The sequence below is a fragment of the Aspergillus oryzae genome, chromosome 4, assembly GCF_000184455.2.
Source record: "Aspergillus oryzae RIB40 DNA, chromosome 4".
Lineage (NCBI taxonomy): Eukaryota > Fungi > Ascomycota > Eurotiomycetes > Eurotiales > Aspergillaceae > Aspergillus > Aspergillus oryzae.
In genome coordinates this window covers 760,724-778,540 of record NC_036438.1, presented here as the reverse complement: position 1 = coordinate 778,540, position 17,817 = coordinate 760,724, and the positions used below count along the sequence as shown (strand labels likewise).

General features: G+C 49.1%; 8 protein-coding genes across 8 annotated transcripts; 6 read left to right on the top strand and 2 right to left on the bottom strand.

Annotated features, from left to right (window-relative positions):
- Nucleotides 1-342: 342 nt before the first annotated feature.
- optB (small oligopeptide transporter, OPT family) lies at nucleotides 343-2,822 on the top strand (the record flags this gene model as incomplete). Its single annotated transcript, XM_023236423.1, has 4 exons — nucleotides 343-480; nucleotides 530-2,033; nucleotides 2,084-2,735; nucleotides 2,810-2,822. 4 exons carry the CDS (start codon nucleotides 343-345, stop codon nucleotides 2,820-2,822), a joined length of 2,307 nt encoding a protein of 768 aa, XP_023091351.1.
- A 1,736-nt stretch (nucleotides 2,823-4,558) lies between these two features.
- On the top strand, nucleotides 4,559-5,089 carry AO090012000314 (uncharacterized protein; the record flags this gene model as incomplete). Its single annotated transcript, XM_023236422.1, has 1 exon — nucleotides 4,559-5,089. One exon carries the CDS (start codon nucleotides 4,559-4,561, stop codon nucleotides 5,087-5,089), a length of 531 nt encoding a protein of 176 aa, XP_023091350.1.
- Nucleotides 5,090-5,656: 567 nt separating this feature from the next.
- Nucleotides 5,657-6,573, top strand: AO090012000313 (uncharacterized protein; the record flags this gene model as incomplete). Its single annotated transcript, XM_023236421.1, has 4 exons — nucleotides 5,657-5,923; nucleotides 6,044-6,075; nucleotides 6,179-6,198; nucleotides 6,341-6,573. The coding sequence occupies 4 exons, from the start codon at nucleotides 5,657-5,659 to the stop codon at nucleotides 6,571-6,573; spliced, it is 552 nt and encodes a 183-aa protein (XP_023091349.1).
- A 272-nt stretch (nucleotides 6,574-6,845) lies between these two features.
- AO090012000312 (uncharacterized protein) lies at nucleotides 6,846-7,735 on the top strand (the record flags this gene model as incomplete). Its single annotated transcript, XM_023236420.1, has 3 exons — nucleotides 6,846-6,850; nucleotides 6,966-7,063; nucleotides 7,206-7,735. 3 exons carry the CDS (start codon nucleotides 6,846-6,848, stop codon nucleotides 7,733-7,735), a joined length of 633 nt encoding a protein of 210 aa, XP_023091348.1.
- Nucleotides 7,736-7,814: 79 nt separating this feature from the next.
- Nucleotides 7,815-8,542, top strand: AO090012000311 (uncharacterized protein; the record flags this gene model as incomplete). The annotated part of the gene is made up of 2 exons (XM_023236419.1): nucleotides 7,815-7,872; nucleotides 7,977-8,542. The coding sequence occupies 2 exons, from the start codon at nucleotides 7,815-7,817 to the stop codon at nucleotides 8,540-8,542; spliced, it is 624 nt and encodes a 207-aa protein (XP_023091347.1).
- A 652-nt stretch (nucleotides 8,543-9,194) lies between these two features.
- AO090012000310 (DUF2461 domain-containing protein) lies at nucleotides 9,195-9,976 on the top strand (the record flags this gene model as incomplete). Its single annotated transcript, XM_023236418.1, has 3 exons — nucleotides 9,195-9,624; nucleotides 9,672-9,841; nucleotides 9,923-9,976. 3 exons carry the CDS (start codon nucleotides 9,195-9,197, stop codon nucleotides 9,974-9,976), a joined length of 654 nt encoding a protein of 217 aa, XP_023091346.1.
- Nucleotides 9,977-11,428: 1,452 nt separating this feature from the next.
- Nucleotides 11,429-13,179, bottom strand: AO090012000307 (cytochrome P450; the record flags this gene model as incomplete). The annotated part of the gene is made up of 3 exons (XM_001727293.3): nucleotides 11,429-11,873; nucleotides 11,945-12,751; nucleotides 12,878-13,179. The coding sequence occupies 3 exons, from the start codon at nucleotides 13,177-13,179 to the stop codon at nucleotides 11,429-11,431; spliced, it is 1,554 nt and encodes a 517-aa protein (XP_001727345.1).
- A 509-nt stretch (nucleotides 13,180-13,688) lies between these two features.
- On the bottom strand, nucleotides 13,689-17,232 carry AO090012000306 (DNA cross-link repair protein PSO2; the record flags this gene model as incomplete). The annotated part of the gene is made up of 4 exons (XM_023236417.1): nucleotides 13,689-13,787; nucleotides 14,618-15,847; nucleotides 15,902-16,819; nucleotides 17,158-17,232. 4 exons carry the CDS (start codon nucleotides 17,230-17,232, stop codon nucleotides 13,689-13,691), a joined length of 2,322 nt encoding a protein of 773 aa, XP_023091345.1.
- Nucleotides 17,233-17,817: the final 585 nt, after the last annotated feature.

Sequence of the window (17,817 nt, the reverse complement as noted above, 5' to 3'; positions counted from 1 at the left end):
GGCTTTGGGATGAATTGATAGCGCTGGTTCCATTTACAATTAATTAATTTGTCTACGGAGATGCATGGGCGATAAGATATCGGGCTACCATCGGACATAGCTAGTGCTCCCCAGCGTTGTGGTAAGGAGTAGATAGAACGCCGCCATCGTATCATTTATATGGGGTAACTGCCTTCAGTGCTCTCACTTTCTTTTCCACACCCCCATCGCTCTCTTTGCGAGCTTACTCCTTTGGCTTTATTTTATTATATTTTATTTTATTTTTCCCTCCAGTTGGGTGGTCACCACCATATTCCTAGACCAGCGCACTCTGGTGGCGTTGTCTCGCTGTCACGCGTCACAATGAAGGAGAAAGAGACCGAACCCACTGTGGCCGTGACCACCGGAGCGGCCATCGACGAAGCAGCACCAGATGTGGCCATCTCCCATCTGAAACAACTCAAGAAGGAGCATGAATGGGACCCAAACCTGCCCGAAGATGTCACTGACGTTATTGACGACAAAAAAAACTGGAGAAGTTGCTGAAGAGCTCATTGACAATTCTCCATATCCAGAAGTGCGTGCAGCCGTCCCAAACTACGACGAGGGCGGTCATACCAATACCATCCGCGCCTGGGTCATTGGCCTAGTCCTATCCACTGTTGCATCGGGGATGAACATGCTATTCTCTCTGCGGCAGCCGTACATTGTTATTCCTTCGTATGTTGTTCAGGTTGTGGCCTACCCAATCGGTGTAGGTTGGGCCATGTTGCTGCCGAACAAAACTTTCAATGTGTTTGGTCTCAAGTTCAATCTGAACCCCGGCCCTTTCAGCAAAAAGGAACACGCCATTGCAGTCCTCATGGCCAATGCTTCTTTTGGGGGTGGTACTGCCTATGCCACCGATATCCTAGTCGCCCAGCGAGCCTTCTACAAACAACGGTTCGGTTGGGGCTTTGAGCTTCTCTTGTGTATATGTACTCAGATGTTGGGCTTTGGCTTTGCGGGCTTCTTTCACCGGTTTCTCGTCGCCCCAGCAGCTATGATTTGGCCCTCGACGCTCATAAATACATCTATATTTAGTGCACTGCACGATCGCAGTCTCCCCGATCCACGAAAGGTTGCTGGTTGGACAATCGGCAGATATCGCATGTTTTTGTACTGTTTGGTCGGATCTTTCGTCTGGTACTGGTTTCCTGGTTATATTGCTCCCTTCCTCAGCGTCTTCGCCTGGGTGACATGGATCAAGCCTCAGAGCCCTGTCGTCAACCAGCTCTTCGGCGGCTGGACGGGCTTGTCTTTACTCCCTATTACCTTTGACTGGACTCAGATCTCCGGTTTCAACTTCAGTCCACTGATCTCGCCGTGGCATGCCCATGCGAACACCCTTATTGGTATGGTAGTGTTCTATTGGATCTGCACTATCGGTCTACACTACAATAATGCCTACTGGTTCAAGCATTTGCCCATTAGTGATTCCAGCAGCTATGATAACACCGGATCGGTATACGATGTGTCTAGAATCCTGACACCAGAGTTTACCTTCGATGATGCCAAATACAAAGAGTACTCGCCACTCTTTCTGTCCACTACATTTGCTTTGTGTTACGGCCTGAGCTTTGCTGGCGTTATTGCCGTCCTTCTGCACGCAATATTGTTTCATGGCAAGGAGGTCTTGGCTCGTGTCAAGACTTTCCGCAAGACTGAGGATGATGTCCACGCCCGTCTAATGGCTCGCTTCAAGCCCGTACCGCTGTGGTGGTATGGTGCACTCTTTTTGACCATGCTTGGTATAGGTCTGGGTGTGTCACTCGGATATCCTACTCATCTGAGTTGGTGGGCTTTCTTCGTCTCCTTGATCATGGCCATCGTGTGGACTTTGCCGGTCGGGATTGTGCAGGCAGCCACAAACATTCAACTGGGGCTTAACGTTTTGACAGAGTTTGTGATCGGCTACATGCAGCCTGGAAGGCCAATGGCCATGATGCTTTTCAAAACATTTGGTTATATATCCATGTCCCAGGGCTTATACTTCTGCCAGGACATGAAACTCGGTCAGTGTCAGCCTTAGTTGTACCCGGTTTCAGCACTAATTGTTTTCCAGGTCACTATATGAAAATTCCTCCCCGGGTTACATTTGCCGCCCAAATGGTCGCTACCCTGTGGACGTCGATCGTCCAAATTGCAGTCATGAACTGGGCATTAGGATCGATCGATGGTATCTGTGACAAGGATCAACCGAACCACTACAGCTGTCCGAATGGCCGCGTTTTCTTCAACGCCTCCGTCATCTGGGGAGTCATTGGGCCCGCTCGCATGTTCTCACCCGGTCAGCTCTACTCCGGCTTAATGTGGTTCTGGCTCGCTGGCGCTATCTTGCCTGTACTCATCTATCTGGGCGCCCGTATATGGCCCCGGAGCAAGATCCGCTACCTAAGCGCGCCCCTGATCTTCACCGGTGCCGGATTGATTCCCCCTGCTACGCCGCTCAACTACCTCAGCTGGGGCATTGTGGGCTTCATCTTCAACAAGTGGATTCGCAGCCGCTGGCGCGGCTGGTGGATGCAGTACAACTATGTCCTGTCTGCAGGACTCGACGTCGGTCTCACCCTATCCACGATCGTCATCTTCCTTTGCCTGCAGTTGACTGATACCACTTTCCCGTCATGGTGGGGTACTCGTATTGCAACAGATACTATGGATGCTGCCGGCACAGCCGTAGAAATTACTGGAGAGAAATTTGGCCCAACGACATGGTGATCACGTCCATGATGTATTTGGTGGAGGGCCTGGAGTATTGTAATGTATTTGTCATTCCTGCTATTCCTAGGCCATCCGGTTGAGGATCATGTAGTATGAGTGTTTTAAATAATGAGTGATGTGTCCATTCTTGATAGGCCTACATGATCGTAGTAGTTCCGCTATGTACGTATAACAACAGCTGTAAACCACAGATATACATGATAGCCTAATGGGCTTGACACGAATACCATGTTAGGAAGCACGTGCTATACTTTCCGCCCCCAAGTTACATCGGGCCGATAGTGACAGGGCTTTTTGTTTCACTGAGATAAGCTCATCTATACATCCTTGCCTTGACTACTAAGTTACAAATATAAGCCAATTGAAGATAAGACATTCAATGACCCACCAATCATTCCATTCAAGCAGCAAGCTAAAATGACTAGTAGTCGTCTGTCAGAGTGCACGGATGATACCGGTGGAAGTCCGACAAACTCACTTATATTCAAGCGTACTCGTGGTGACTCAGGGGCCTCCGTTTGGAATTCTAACTGACTGACTCTGTCTTTCCATCAACAAATGCGACAAAAAAACGATGACGTCGATTCCACTGTTTGCGAAGTACTCTTTGAACTCCTATAACGGCAATGGCTCATGTATTGACGGATCGGTGGATGATGGCGACTTTGGTCCTGTGAGCAAGCAGTGTGGCGATGCCTTTGACCTGACCCTGCGTTTCGAACAAAGCTTCCTGTCCATCGCACCATCAGCAATCTTTCTCCTCATATTTGCTTTTCGAATTTGGTATCTATTGCGACATAGGACCAGAAAAGCCAGAAGGAACACAATATGGGCGCTGAAGTTGGTACGGCATCTCCAGTCGAGAAGAGAGACCCGTAGTGTTACTAATGTATCTTAGATTATGAATGTGGTGCTGGGAGCAGTCCAATTAGCTCTTGTGGTTCTTTGGAGCCAACGCACGTCCTCAGTTTCGCTGGCTGCATCAGTCCTCGCATTGGCCGATTCACTTGCCTTGTGCTTGCTCTCAGATGCTGAACACATAGGAACTCCTAGAACGTCGACCGTCATCAATGTCTACCTCTTCTTTTCCACCATGTTTGATGCAGTTCAGTGCAGAACCTTATGGCTTTTGCAGAGGCAAGGCCCATTGCCTACCTTGTTCTCTGTTATGATTGCCGTGAAAGCGATAGTTTTGTTTCTTGAAGCGCAAGGGAAAAACTCCATTTTAGTGCCGAGCTTCAAAGACCTGGCTCCCGAAGCTACAAGTGGGGTCTTTAACAGGGTTTCGTTTTGGTGGTTGAATCCCCTCCTTGTTCGTGGGTTCCGAGTCAAGATGAAACTGGATGATCTGTTCACCATGAGTCCAGAATTCTCAGGTGAGAGATTAGGGCCTCAGATGGAACAAGCCTGGAGCAAATGTAAAGTCAGCCCTTTCTGCTATGAGACTCTGTAGGACAATATTCTAACTTGTCAAATAGGCAGAAAAACAAGGCGCCTTGCGCTACTCTGTGCAACTTGCAAAGCTATAAGATGGCCCTTGATATCTGCTATTCTCCCTAGATTATGCTTAATTGGCTTCAAGTTTGCCCAGCCATTTCTCTTGAATAGGGCGGTAAATTATGTGGCTGAGTTGCAGGCTAACCCTAGCAATGTGCACAAGGGCATTGGCTACGGGCTCATGGGAAGTGCAGCTTTGATATACCTTGGCCTTGCGGTGAGAATGTGATACCCATCAATATAAAAGCGTCTGAGTACTAATGACACATGATAGTTCTGCAACGGATCGTATAGACACCATACATATAGAGCTATTACCATGATCCGTGGATCCTTGGTAGTGATCATATTCCGCAAGACGTTGGCTCTGGACTGTGGTAACAATTCTGATAACTCAGCCTCAGTGACACTGATGAGCACAGACATCGACGGGATAGCATCAGCCTTTGATTCCGTTCATGATATATGGGCCTGCCCAATAGAGATAGCGCTTGGCTTGTGGCTGCTTGAGCGACATGTCGGAGTAGCCTGCATTGCCCCAGCCTTAACAGCTTTAGGTTTTCTTGCCTTACCCATGCTTTTGGTGTTGGTTCTGACTAAGGTTCTAGTATTCTTCCTTGCAAGTCTATATCTCGCCCGCTTCATGGGACGTGGACGTCGCGAGTGGAACCAGGCGGTTCAGAAGAGAATCACCAATACCTCTTCATTCCTCAGCCTGATGAAGGAGGTGAAGATGCTGGGCTTGACAGACGCAGTATCTACACGTATACAGCGTCTCCGAGCCATTGAGCTTGATCTATCAAAGAAATTCCGTGTAATGACCGCTTGGACCAGTTTCCTGTGTGAGTGAGACTTACTACCAGGTCATCCCCGGAAAGGCTAACTGGTATTCCAACTGCCACTAGCCCACGCAACTCCAGTGCTATCACCAATACTCACTTTTGGGCTTTACGCCGTTGTCCAAGGAACCGGTATTGGGCAAAAATTAGATGTGGGTGCAGCATTTGGCTCGCTATCGCTGATATCCTTGCTTACTGAGCCGGCCTCTAACCTCTTCCACGCGATTCCTACTTTTGCTTCAGGCTTGGGCTGCTTTGAACGGATCCAGGAGTTCTTGCTAACCCAAGGCCTTGACTGCAACGATGCATCCAGTCTAGGTCCCATAGAAATTGCAGCCGTCTCAGACCAGTCTTCCATTGAAAACCCCTCGGACACGTCCCGTGTAGCTTTATCTGCCACTGGGAAAGACACAGAAAAGGACCATCACGGGATACTGGTCGATCTCCAAAATGCGTCTTTTGGGGCAAAGGAAAACGGCAGAGCTATATTGTCTTGTATTAATCTGCAGATAAAGCAATCCAGTCTGACGGTTATAACAGGTAAGGTAGGATGTGGAAAGTCTACGTTGCTGAAGGGCATGCTCGGAGAGATACCATGTAGCCAAGGGCTGGTCCGGAGGTATTTCAAAGACGTGGCATACTGTGATCAAGTCCCGTGGTTACGCAACATAACAATCCGACAAAACATCATCGGCGACTCGAGCTATTCGTTCAATGAGAAACTCTACGACTCGGTTATCGAAGCATGTGCCTTGAAGACAGATTTCTCTCAGCTTCCTGAAGGCGATCAAACCATTGTTGGCTCTAACGGTGTGACCTTGAGTGGCGGCCAAAAGCAACGTATAGTACGTTTTAATGATACTATTCAAAAGGAGACATTTTCTGACACTGGAATAAGACGCTTGCGCGGGCTTTATATAGTGCAAAAAGGCTCATGGTTTTCGATAATGTCTTTAGTGGATTAGACTCTACTACGACCAACCGTATCTTTGAGAAGGTATTCAGCCCAGGGGGGTTGAAGGATATTCTTGGTATTACGGTGATTATTGTATCACACAGTGGTAAGCTGCTCGTTTTGCCTTACCATCAATGGTACGTAGGTTGACTGTGATGGTGAATAGTACGTCATATACAGGCTGCAGACAGTGTGATTGTTATCGAAGACGGCCTTCCGGTACATTGCGATACATTTGATGAACTCCAGAAAGGTTCCAATAGGTATATAGCCCAGTTGTTGGACCATGCAAAACAACCATGCACAGCGGAGCCATCCTCAGACCTGGAGCCAGTGAAGAAACCCATCCGTCCTCCAATGGATCATATTATTCGGCGAAACAAAGAAGTCGATGCTACACGACAATCTGGAGACACCGCAGTTTATGCGTATTACCTCCGGGCTGTTGGATGGCGAGACAGCATTTTTCTTCTCATACTAGGCGCTGTGAGCGTCTTTTGCGACAAATTTCCAAGTAGGAGCCTCATTTACAATCAATAATGAGACTATACTAATCCACCACCTTTGAACAGCGGTATGGCTAGAATGGTGGGTTCAAGATTCTCACACACGGTCTGGAAATAATGGTTTCTATTTTGGGATATACATCATGTTTGGGGTTTCAAGTCTCATCCTGGTGATTCTTACAGTTCGGTGAGCTTGGTGCCAACTAATACTGCCACCCGATGCTAATTCGCAAATCCAGTCATATGTTTGTCCAGATTGTACCGAGCTCGTCCCAAAGGCTACACAGGCGTTTGTTAGACATAGTCATGAAGTAAGTATTCGTCCTAATTGGGCTGGGTATGCCGCTGATCCTTCCAGAGCACCTTTGTCGTTGTCATTAGTGACCGATATAGGAGTCACGTTAAACAGGTAGGCTTTATTGGCAGGGGTATAGTCCATTCAGCTCACGAAGCACCTAGATTCAGTCAGGATATCACTCTGATCGATATGGCACTACCACCGGCAGTCTTTCTCACACTTATCGGTAGGTGGCGATATTCTTAATGCGCGTATGAAATCATTCTCAACTCAAGAATTAAATCTAGGTGTCTTGAACTGTATCGGAGGTGCTGTTATGGTCATCATTGGAGCAAAATATTTGGCAATCATGGTGCCAGTGGCACTAGTAATTCTCTACTGCCTGCAGAAGTTCTATTTGCGAACCTCCCGTCAGCTCCGGTTTCTGGATTTGGAGGCAAAGTCGCCGCTCTATACGCATTTTCTTGAAACCCTAAACGGACTGACAACCATCCGAGCGTTTGGCTGGGTATCAACCTTCGAGGAATCGAATATCGCATTGCTGGCCGAGTCTCAACGTCCGTACTATCTACTTTACTGTATTCAGCGATGGCTGAATCTAGTCCTTGATATATTTGTGGGCGCTCTAGCAGTTTTACTGCTCACTTTTGCAGTCACTCTGAGCGATATTACAAGCCCTGGTGCCCTCGGAGTTGCCATGATCAACCTGTTGAACTTCAACCAGGATCTGGCAAGTCTTATCGACTCCTGGACAAGGATGGAGACCTCGCTCGGGGCAATCTCTCGCCTGAGAGATCTCGAAAACAACACACCCCAGCCAATCCATAACAAACACTCCAACCAGTGGTCTTTCCAAAGATCCCTCGACTTCAAACAGGTGTCAGCATCGTACGGGTAAGACCCCGGCAACGTGTACCCCTAGTGGGGTCCCATTCTAATCAGTCAACACAGTCCGGAAAAGCCATTGGTCCTTTCAAATGTGTCACTACGTATTGAGCACGGCAAGACAGTCGCCATCTGTGGCCGGACAGGCAGGTATGAGGCCCTTGGCGCTTAACCAGCACACTTGAACCACTGTCTAACCTCTTCTCTTTCGTGCCCTGTTAGTGGCAAATCCTCTCTACTCCTATGTCTTCTAGGACTTCTAGACCTCCGTTCCGGCTCAATCTGCATCGACGAAATAGACATCTCCACCATCTCCCCCGACCAGATCCATGGCCGCGTGATAGTTATACCACAGAATATGCCTCTGCTCCCCGGTTCAGTGCGCTTCAATCTTACCCCAAACAGTGATATCGATGGTGCAACGAGCCGCCAACCCGACGATATCATGATATCCGCCCTCACAGCAGTGGGTCTATGGGAGAACATCCAGGAAAAAGGCGGCCTTGACATAGTCGAGAGTGATCTTTCCCTGAGCTCAGGCCAGCAACAGCTATTCAGTTTCGCCCGAGCTCTTGTTCAGAAGACTCTAGTCGAGACTCGGTACGGCACACAGACTCACGGTGGGATCGTGGTGCTCGATGAAGCCAACAGTAACGTCGACATGGAGACTTCTTTGCTCATGCAGAATTTGATAAAGGAGGAATTCGCTGGCTGTGGATGGACTACTCTTGTTGTTACCCACCGTCGTGAGACTATGGATTTTGCGGATGAAGTTATCGTCCTTGATGCTGGGTGTGTTGGCGATCCTGTCAATGGTTAATTGGATAGTTTGGGCCCGGTGAAATGAGAGCCTGGTGTATGGGTTGAATCCTTTTTTGCTAACTCTTCGGCGGTACCTGGGAATCTCAGCCTCAGCTTTCAGATCCATGATAATGGAATATGTTGCCCGTTGCCTTGTGCCCCATAGCCTATTGATATTATTGTTGACTCAATCCCAATCTTCAATGGAACATTAACTTCCGATCTATCGCAAGCGCCGTATGTCTCAAGACCCTATTTGAACTAAAGTGGGATACGCATACACCACGAAGTGAAGATATACACCACCAATTCCAGATCTAGCATTTGACTCTATGAAATAACAGGCAGCATCAGGCAACATAAGAAGAATCTAAAAGCTTTACCCGTCGATGTTGCGAACGAACCTTTGAGACGGAAAATCATCGGAGGTTTTTCCCGCCACTAGATAATGTAGATCCACTCTACCTTCCTATTTTATCTAGAACGCGAGTTGGGAAACAACCCTAACAAAAGTGTATCAAAGATGCACGCCGATTCAGCTCTGGTATTGGTCGGCTTTTTGAAATGGCGAGACAAGATGGCTCGCACACAATTATATCATCTGAATGTTCCATTGCTCTCAAACGCGGCCCGGTACTGGATTCAAGAACAATCTTGGAGTCTGATAGATTATGATGCCTGGTTACAAGCGTATGGAATCGTCGTCCCCTCAACACGCTCGCCGGTCACGGCGAATTGCCAATTTGACTGGAAACAATGGTGTTGCAGCTCCGGTCAAAAATGAAGATAATGTTGCAGATATCCTGGATGAGACAGACGAGGATGGACCTTCTCATGATACCGACGACGACTATAGTTCGGATGATGAAGATGTTGAGAACGAGATCGACGAAGATGGGTTCCGTGCCTTCGACAAAGATCCCGAATACCAAAAGCGATATATAGTTCAAGACGAACACACCGGCAGAGTAGTCACTATTATCCCTCACGAGACACTACGCCCCATCAACGGAGTCGAATACTCAGATTACAAGATACATAAGAACACTTTACTCTATCTGATGGACCTCAGAGCCAATAACAGACGGTCTTGGTTCAAGCGTAAGTACAAAAAGAAGCAAACTCAAAGACCTTACTAACAGCATTAGGCCATCAAAAGGAGTTCAGGCGTGCCTGGAAAGACTGGGAGACGTTTATAGAGACCCTTACACCCAAGGTCATTGCTTTCGACTCTACTATCCCTGAACTACCACCCAAGGACGTCATATTTCGCATATACCGAGATGTTCGCTTTAGCAAAGATAAGAGACTCTACAAGGTTAGTAATTCCATTACATTGTCACACAGATTGTCAGGTAGTGTCTCACCTTTGCTACCCTTAAGTCCCACTTTTCTGCAGCCTTCTCCCGTACGGGTAGAAGGAGACCATATGCATGCTACTATATCCACCTAGACCCGGGTTCATCGTACGTCGGCGGCGGGCTTTGGGCTCCTGAGCCACCGACCATTCAGCTACTGCGAGACAGCATTAATGAGAGACCTGAAGCGTGGCGTCAAATCTTGAGTTCCGAGGATTTTAGGAACATGTTTTTGCCGGGAGGGAAGGCCGGAGTGGAAGGCGCGTTGGAGGCGTTTGCGGAGGCCAACAAGGAGGGTGCTTTGAAGACAAAGCCAAAGGTGAGATATCCATTCCCCAAAAATTGACCAATGTCACTTCTAACATGCTTAGGGCTATGCTATACACCATCGTGATATCGAGCTGTTGAAGTTACGAAATTACCACGTGGTGAAACCGGTGAACGATGCAATTTTCACCGCTGAAGATGGGCAGGACAGGATAATTAGTATCCTTAGGATTCTGCTACCGTTTGTTACATTCCTCAATGATATCATCATGCCAAACTCCGACGAGTCCTGAGGAGATCTTGTGATCTCTCTGATCTCTCTGGACTCCTGGTGTAAAGGGGAACGGCCAGTGCCTCCAATGGGGTAGGGGAACTCCACTTCAGATACCCATGAATTTAGTTCAATAATACATGCTTTCTTTTCACTCTACCAAAAATGCGCCTCATACATAGAAGAAATTCCCAATAACCATATAACGAATAGATGCTCCAGCTACCAGCAAGCTTTAGCCTTCTCCAAAAGCTCCTCGACACTTATAGCGTGCAACCCTTGAAGGACTCCAGTTCCCCACTCAAGCGCCTTTTCCTCAGGGATGTGAGTCGCATTCGTGAATCCCAATATCCTCATCTGATGGACAGCAACACCGTCCTTCATCATTCGCCTGGAGTCTTTGTAAGTGGCATCAAGTGCCTCCGAAAAGGTCACCGTATTAGATTTTCAAGCTGGATCATGGGCTCTAATCAGCCCAATTCGTCAAGGACGGGGACTCGGAGTATTTCCCTAGCGAGAATCCTCAATTATAGTCTCAAGCCTTGTCTCTTGCGTCTATTGAGAAGACAGGCATTTGGCTATTAATAAGTATAAAAAGTTTATTATATTTCTCTAGATGTGATTCATTGTTCCTCTCTCGAAAGAATATGAGTCACTACTACCCAGGTCATTCAAGTGATCGGTTCGGCTTAGGCATACACTCCGCTTCACGGCAGTGCCCAAGGTGCTAATAAAATATCATAATTATATTGAATTGGATCATGACCGGAAGACAGTTCCGATCCATACACAGCGCTCCGGGGAAAAGAAAAAGCAGAAAAAGAGCCACGGAGGGTCATTTATCATATATACATATGAACCTCGCTCTTCAGGAAATTCAAAAGTAGAAATTCATTGAACATCGCACAATTTCAAATCATACAACCAGATAAGAAAGTCATATTTACATCCAATTTCGTGTTCCACCCAAATTCTCACGCTAAACTTTCTTTGTCGCCCCTCCTAGAACCTAAACAGCAACACTTCTCCTCTTCATTCCAACCATGAGTCCCAAAGGCTTCCGGAGGAATCCCTCCCTCGTCTCCATGGGTCCATCCTGCTGGATTTCAAAGTCAAACAACCGGAAGACAGTTCCAACGATGACGAGCAACTCCATCTCCGCGACGTTCCGGCCGACACAAGCGCGGGGTCCAGTACTGAAGGGGATGAAAGCGGCCTTCTGGCGGGCGGTCAGACGCTTGGGATCCCAGCGCTCGGGGACGAACTGCTCGGCATCGGGACCCCAGATTTCCTTGGAGCGGTGGATGGTGTAGGTGGGTACAGAGACGACGTCGCCAGGGTAGAAGGTGTGGCCCGAGATAGTGACGGGTGGGTTACCGGCGGGGATTTCACGAGGGAGACCCATAGCGGAAGTGCTGTGGATACGCATTGTTTCCCAGATGACCCATTGGAGACTTTTTCTTTGGTTAGTATTTGGCCATGCTAGATAGTAAAAGAGGGAGGTGAAGGGGGAGGTGTAACATACTAGGGGATATCCTTAACCATTGCATGAACGGGCACATCCACGTCCTTGGGAATAGACTCATCGAGCACCTTGTGCAGCTTCTCAATAACCCCAGGAGTGCGCAGACACCAGTACAAAATGGCACAAGAGGTGTTACTCGTGGTGTCAGAACCGGCAATCAGCTGCGTGAGCGCCTCCGCCGTAAGTTCCTCGCGGCCGAGCTTGTTTCCGTTCGAATCCTTGCCCTCCATAAGACGAGCCAGCAAATCCACACGAGTGTTGTTAGCCATAACCTCGGGGCGAAGACGTTCATTCACCCGCGCAACTGCAATACCAGCCAGATTCTCCACAGCCTCGAGTCCATCTCTGAAGAAGCGATCGGGGATATATTTTGCCCAGGGAATGAGACTGGGACAGGCACCCAGGGTAGCAGAAACTTCACCACGGCGGTTCAGGACCTCAACGGCCTGCACATAGCTGGGCTTGTCGTTCGGGCTCTTGCGCATTTCAGCGATATCCTGGCCCTTCTCGAGCATGCCGAAGGGGGCGCCGAAGGCGAGGTCACCGATGATATCGAAGGCGAGGTAGTTGAACCAGTTCAGGGCGTCGATGGTCGCATAGCCGGTCTTGGGGTTACTTTGGGTATCGGCGATACGGTTCCATTGTTTCACGAAGAGCTCAGCATTGCCGTGGATGTATTGTTCGAATTGACCGATGGATTTCATGGAGAAGGTGTGGCTGACGGTCTTGCGCTTACGAGTGTGTTCGGCACGGTCGCGAGTGTTGAAGAGACCGCGGCGGATGGAGACGAAGGCATCGTAGAAGTCACTGTATTATTCTTATTAGTATTATTTTTTGGGAATCTTGTTGTTGTAGTTGTTCTTGGCGGGGTTTCTATCCGCAGAGAGTGGGAAGTTCATTGTATAGGGGAAGTAAAGAAAGGACGAAACATACGCCTTAAGGAAACCATTTCCGTGTCCGTAGATCGCCTGAATAGCCTCGTCGTCGGCAATGGAGACATGTCTGGGTGCAATGCGCACGAGTTTGCCATATTTCTTATGAGCGTTGTCGACGGTGACGAAGCGGTTGCCCTTCCGGTACTGCAGCATCAGCCACAGGTTAGAGAAGGCGGCGAAACCGGGCGACGGGATATCGCGTAAGCGCCATAGCTGCAGGTACGGCAGGATATAGTAGACGATTACGGCGGCGGTCAGCACATACGCTGCGCCAGTGGGCGTCAGGAGCTCGGCAATCATGGCGGCTATTGTCCTTTTCTGTCTGCCCCAGCAGGACGGGATATGTAGGACAATTAAGAAACTAGACAGGGGAGGTGAAACGTTAGCATTCGCGAAAGGATTCAGAAATTAACTATAACGGGATGATCGTGGAGACTCCCTTGTTGACCGTTGCCACTAACCTTTTTTGGTAATGTAGGAGTGAATGATTGTCGTCAATAATCAATTAACACCACGCGATATGTCGAACAAGTGGTTGAAGGTCAATATTCAAAAGAGAGTTGAAACAAGACGAGTAAAAGAATCAATATAGTTGTCGAAATACCATATTATAACTCTCTATCATCCTCACTATGACTGGCATGGCTGACGGTCAATATTTATGGGACTAGCGTGGACGAGGCTTCCCCGAGGCTATCCAACTGACGGAAGTCAAATTCGGGAAGTCTGGGGTTGCCTCACTGCTCCCAAGCAGCCGATGCTGGTCTCCGGTTCCCCGCTTCTTCTCTCGGTTAATGCCCTCCTGCAAGTCACGAGTCATGATCGACCGCCCATTCAATACCCACGCTTTTGTTGGTCGCGTCCACGTCCATGACTGGTGAGGCACTCTTGATTAGCTTTGAGCCAAGCTATTGTGGTGAATTCTAGTGAACGCCCTTACCTTTACCAGCTCTCTCATTGGTGGTGAACCGCACCCAATTACAAGTCATTTCTACCATACAGTTGGTGGCGTCACTGTGCAAGAAACATTGCTCGTATTTACTTATTTACTTTTTCTACGCCGCCAAAGTGAAGAGTTGGTTGGACTCCCAATCATGTTTTATAATACTTCAACAATGTATATAGGTACCTATGTGACAAATATGTCATTGTCGGTATGCATATAGTAGATCCTATGATACGTCACGCTGTACCAAATGATTATGTGCAGATACGAAGAGCCATAATGCAAGGCTCCCTCTGCGGCTGGTCAAAATTTAGCTGGTCCTACTCCGTAGTATATGTCATATGCTTATGCGGTGCATCTGGTCCAACCAGCGCTCCACAGTGTACTGCCGGTGTGTGAATATGTACAAGTCTACTTCTTGATAAATGTTCCACTCTACCACCGGTCCCCTTCCACCCGATACAATCCACTCTTCCTCTTCTCCGCCTCCCATCGCTCGACCCATGCCTTCATTCGCTCCCGACTTTTCCGGCTACCGACGTTTACCGTAGGGATCACCCGTCCGATCCGGAGTGCACAACAGAACATTGTCAATTCTCGAAACGAACTATGTTCGCTGTACGGCACTCCAAAGCACGCGCTTTCACGCGTACTTCCGCGTTGGGGCACCAGGTCGCGTCTCGTGAAAGGTGTCTTCCAATGAGCAGAATGTAGCACCGTCGAGACGGGTGGGTTGTCCAACATCCTCTCTGTGGGTGGTCGGTATGTCCATCCTGTCGGACGGAATCCCACCACACGAGTGAAGTGCGGCTTCATCGAATCCAGGTAGTCGGCCAACGTCTCAGCGCGGATCTCGAACAGCGTCTGCATATGCACTTGAGCCTCCACGGGGTCGTCCGTCAACAACGAAGAAAGCTCGGCATCCTCCAGACAGGCGCACACACGTTGCTTGCCCGCAGTGGCATAAATCTTGCTCTTCAAGGCTCGGGCAATGGCTAGACATATGCGCTCTTTACCGATACTATACGTGCCAATGACGACCAATAATCGGCCTTGCGGGCGAGAGGATCGCTCCTGTGACTTGCCCGAACCCGTTACAGAGTTGAAAAATTTACTCATGATGCCCCCGCCTTCTTTACTCGCCTTCCCTGACTGCCACGGCGCAGGACCCTCATCCTCACCTCGGTCAAGGCTAGCACAGAGTTCCGCGCAGGCTTCGATGACATCGATTTGACTAGGAAAGGAATACTTAGGGCTGAGATAAGTAGTGTCCAAGTAGCAAACGTCAATCCTTTGCTGCCGTTTCTGGCCCGTGACGGAGTCCACTATCTCGGGGCGAAGAAGGGCGTGTTGCACATGGGTGGGAGATGCGCGGAAATCGCCACAATGGAGGACCCGTTGGATCCTTTTGGACTGGCCAGACCCCATGGCCTTCTCAAAGAGAAAAATGGCGCTTCCGGGGCAGTGATTGGCCTCGATCAAAGTCACTTGAACGCCAGTATTGGGGACCTCTGTAGTTTTCTCGAATTCCAAATCCACCACCCAACGCGGGTCCACCTTGAGCTGTTGGCGGACTAAGTTGCCAGTAGCTTTGCTGCAGTATATGGGTCCATGGCGCCAAGAGGCCGTGAGGCCTATGTAATGGTCACTATGGTAATGGCTTAAAAAGTAGGCATTGCATCCTTCGACTGCTCCATAACGAAAAGCGTCCACACATATTGAGAATCCCGGAATAATCTTATAGAATGGGCAAGTTCGTTGATATGCCTGCTTGCCCTTAGACTTAACCTCACTGGCGGCCGCGGCTGTCCATGCTGTATCTTCTGCGTTACCTGCCATAAGCTTCGAGAAAGCGGATGATGACTTAGATGTGCCGGAGGAGTATGGATCATTTTGTGGTGGTCTCGCAATGGAAGCGAGTTCTGCGCGCGTCAGCGCCTTCGCCGATGTGTCGGTCTTCGGCTTCGGCAAAACAATGGCAGGCTTCCCATCAAGGCAATCATTGACATGCACCGACACGTCCTACTACCGTTAGCAAACGACTTGTAAGAAGTCCAAGCCAGAAGAGCGCCTTACAACGTCACTCAAGCCTACCAACTCAATCTGGCAAATTGGACATACTGCCACGCCGCCGCCAGGATCCACTTCGCACTCCTCAGGAGCTGGCGAGTCGTTCGAGTCGTCAAAGCCAAATATCGTCTCTTCGGGTCCTTCGTCGTCGTTTTCCTGATCTAAGAGTCCTCCTTCCCCTCTGACCTCGTCCTCTTCTAGATCGTCAAAATTCGCAAGTTCATTATCTTCGAAATGGCTCGTGGCTTCTCTTACCAATGGTGGTACGGCGACATCGGAAGTTCGATCATCATCTTTCCGGTCATTATCAGTCCCCGCTGCGTCCTTCACGGCTTCGGCATTTTTCAACATGGCTGGTTCGTCACTGAAATCCCCAAATGCCGCCAAATCTTCCTCGCTATCAGACTCATCGATAAACGGCCCGCTAACCTGTCGAGATTTGGCCGGAGCAGGCGTTGTCGCAGAGGCCTCATCCTTCACCTGCTCCGTCCGAGGAGAGTCAGACTCTGACTCGACCTTACGCTTCTTGACCGCTGACCCATTCTCGTTATATCTGTCCTCCTCCTCTTTCGGAGCCACGATGCTCCCATCGTCTTCACCCCATATATCGTCAGGTGTCCGTGACCGGGACCGCGGGGGCGTACTAGGATCTAGCGAAGCCGACTTCTTCCCATTCCGCTCATCCAAAAACAACCCGCCACCACCGTTACTCTTCGAGCTATCTTCCCGCCGTAGAGACGGACTGTTGTGCCCACTACCTGTCGGTCGATCTACTTTCGTCGCAAATTGCGTAATCCGAGACTGTCGAGAAGTGGCTTGCGGCGGGCCGTCCGCCTTCTGGAAAAAGTTTAGGAGACTGCTGTTCCGCTTCACAGAGCTTGGTTGCTTGGACCTGGAGGACGGTTTAGATGGCGTCGAGCCTTTCTTCGAGAATGATCCAGCCATGTCGAACGCTATGTATAAAGCAGGTTCTGATCGAAATTGGCGGCCGAAGGTATATTGAGGTGAGGGGCAAATTGTTGGCCGCTGGATGGTATCCGGTATCTAAATCTGACTTTCAGGCGTTATATGTCTTATATATTCATCCTGTATCGCATTCCCCGCCTTTTTTAACGATTTTCGAAATCTAATCCAGAAAGAATGTCGACGTAGAAACCAACGTAAGACAAGAACGTGGCGCGGCGCGGCAATCATTTTCGCGTCGCGAGATCACGTGCCCATATTACCCGATAGGATTACGATTTGCCTCATGCTAGACTTACTTTCACCGGTACAACTGAATGGTATCTGAATTGTAAAGCACCGGCAAGTAACCCGTGCCTCATGCGTGTAGACATAGCCTAAGCTGCTGTTTGCAGGGATGCTACCAGCTCTATTTGACAGGAACAGGATCATTGAATCCTCAGCGCCCTTCTAAGCTTCCTTTGACATCTCATAGACCAAAATAATATTCATTTTCCGCCACCACCTAGACCAGTAAACATATCCTAGGCTTCTCCGTGGCGATCATCAAATAGATAATTTCGTTCCGGGGGCACGCAGTAGCGACATCGCATCGTAAGGGGATTAAACTAGCATGGTCGGTTTTTCTTTTCTTTTTTGTATTTCGGATTACTTCGATCACCGGGCTTTTCCGGCTTGGTTGGCTGCCTCTGTGGTAAGATGAATATCAGTATTGGTTCGGCAAGGGGTCTGGACAAGCGGAGTGAAAGCGCAAATCGCAAGCTTACCTCGTCTTGTGGCATCCTCCAGCAACCCGACATCCACTTCCGACCGGGGTAAAACAACGTAGCGAACCACGCTACCACGGATGAACATGTTCTTCACGGATGACAGGTGAGGGTACTTGTCCAGGTCCAGGACGTCGACATCGTCGAGCTTGATGTTGAGGTATTGGTCGACGGATTTCAGTGTTCCGCGGA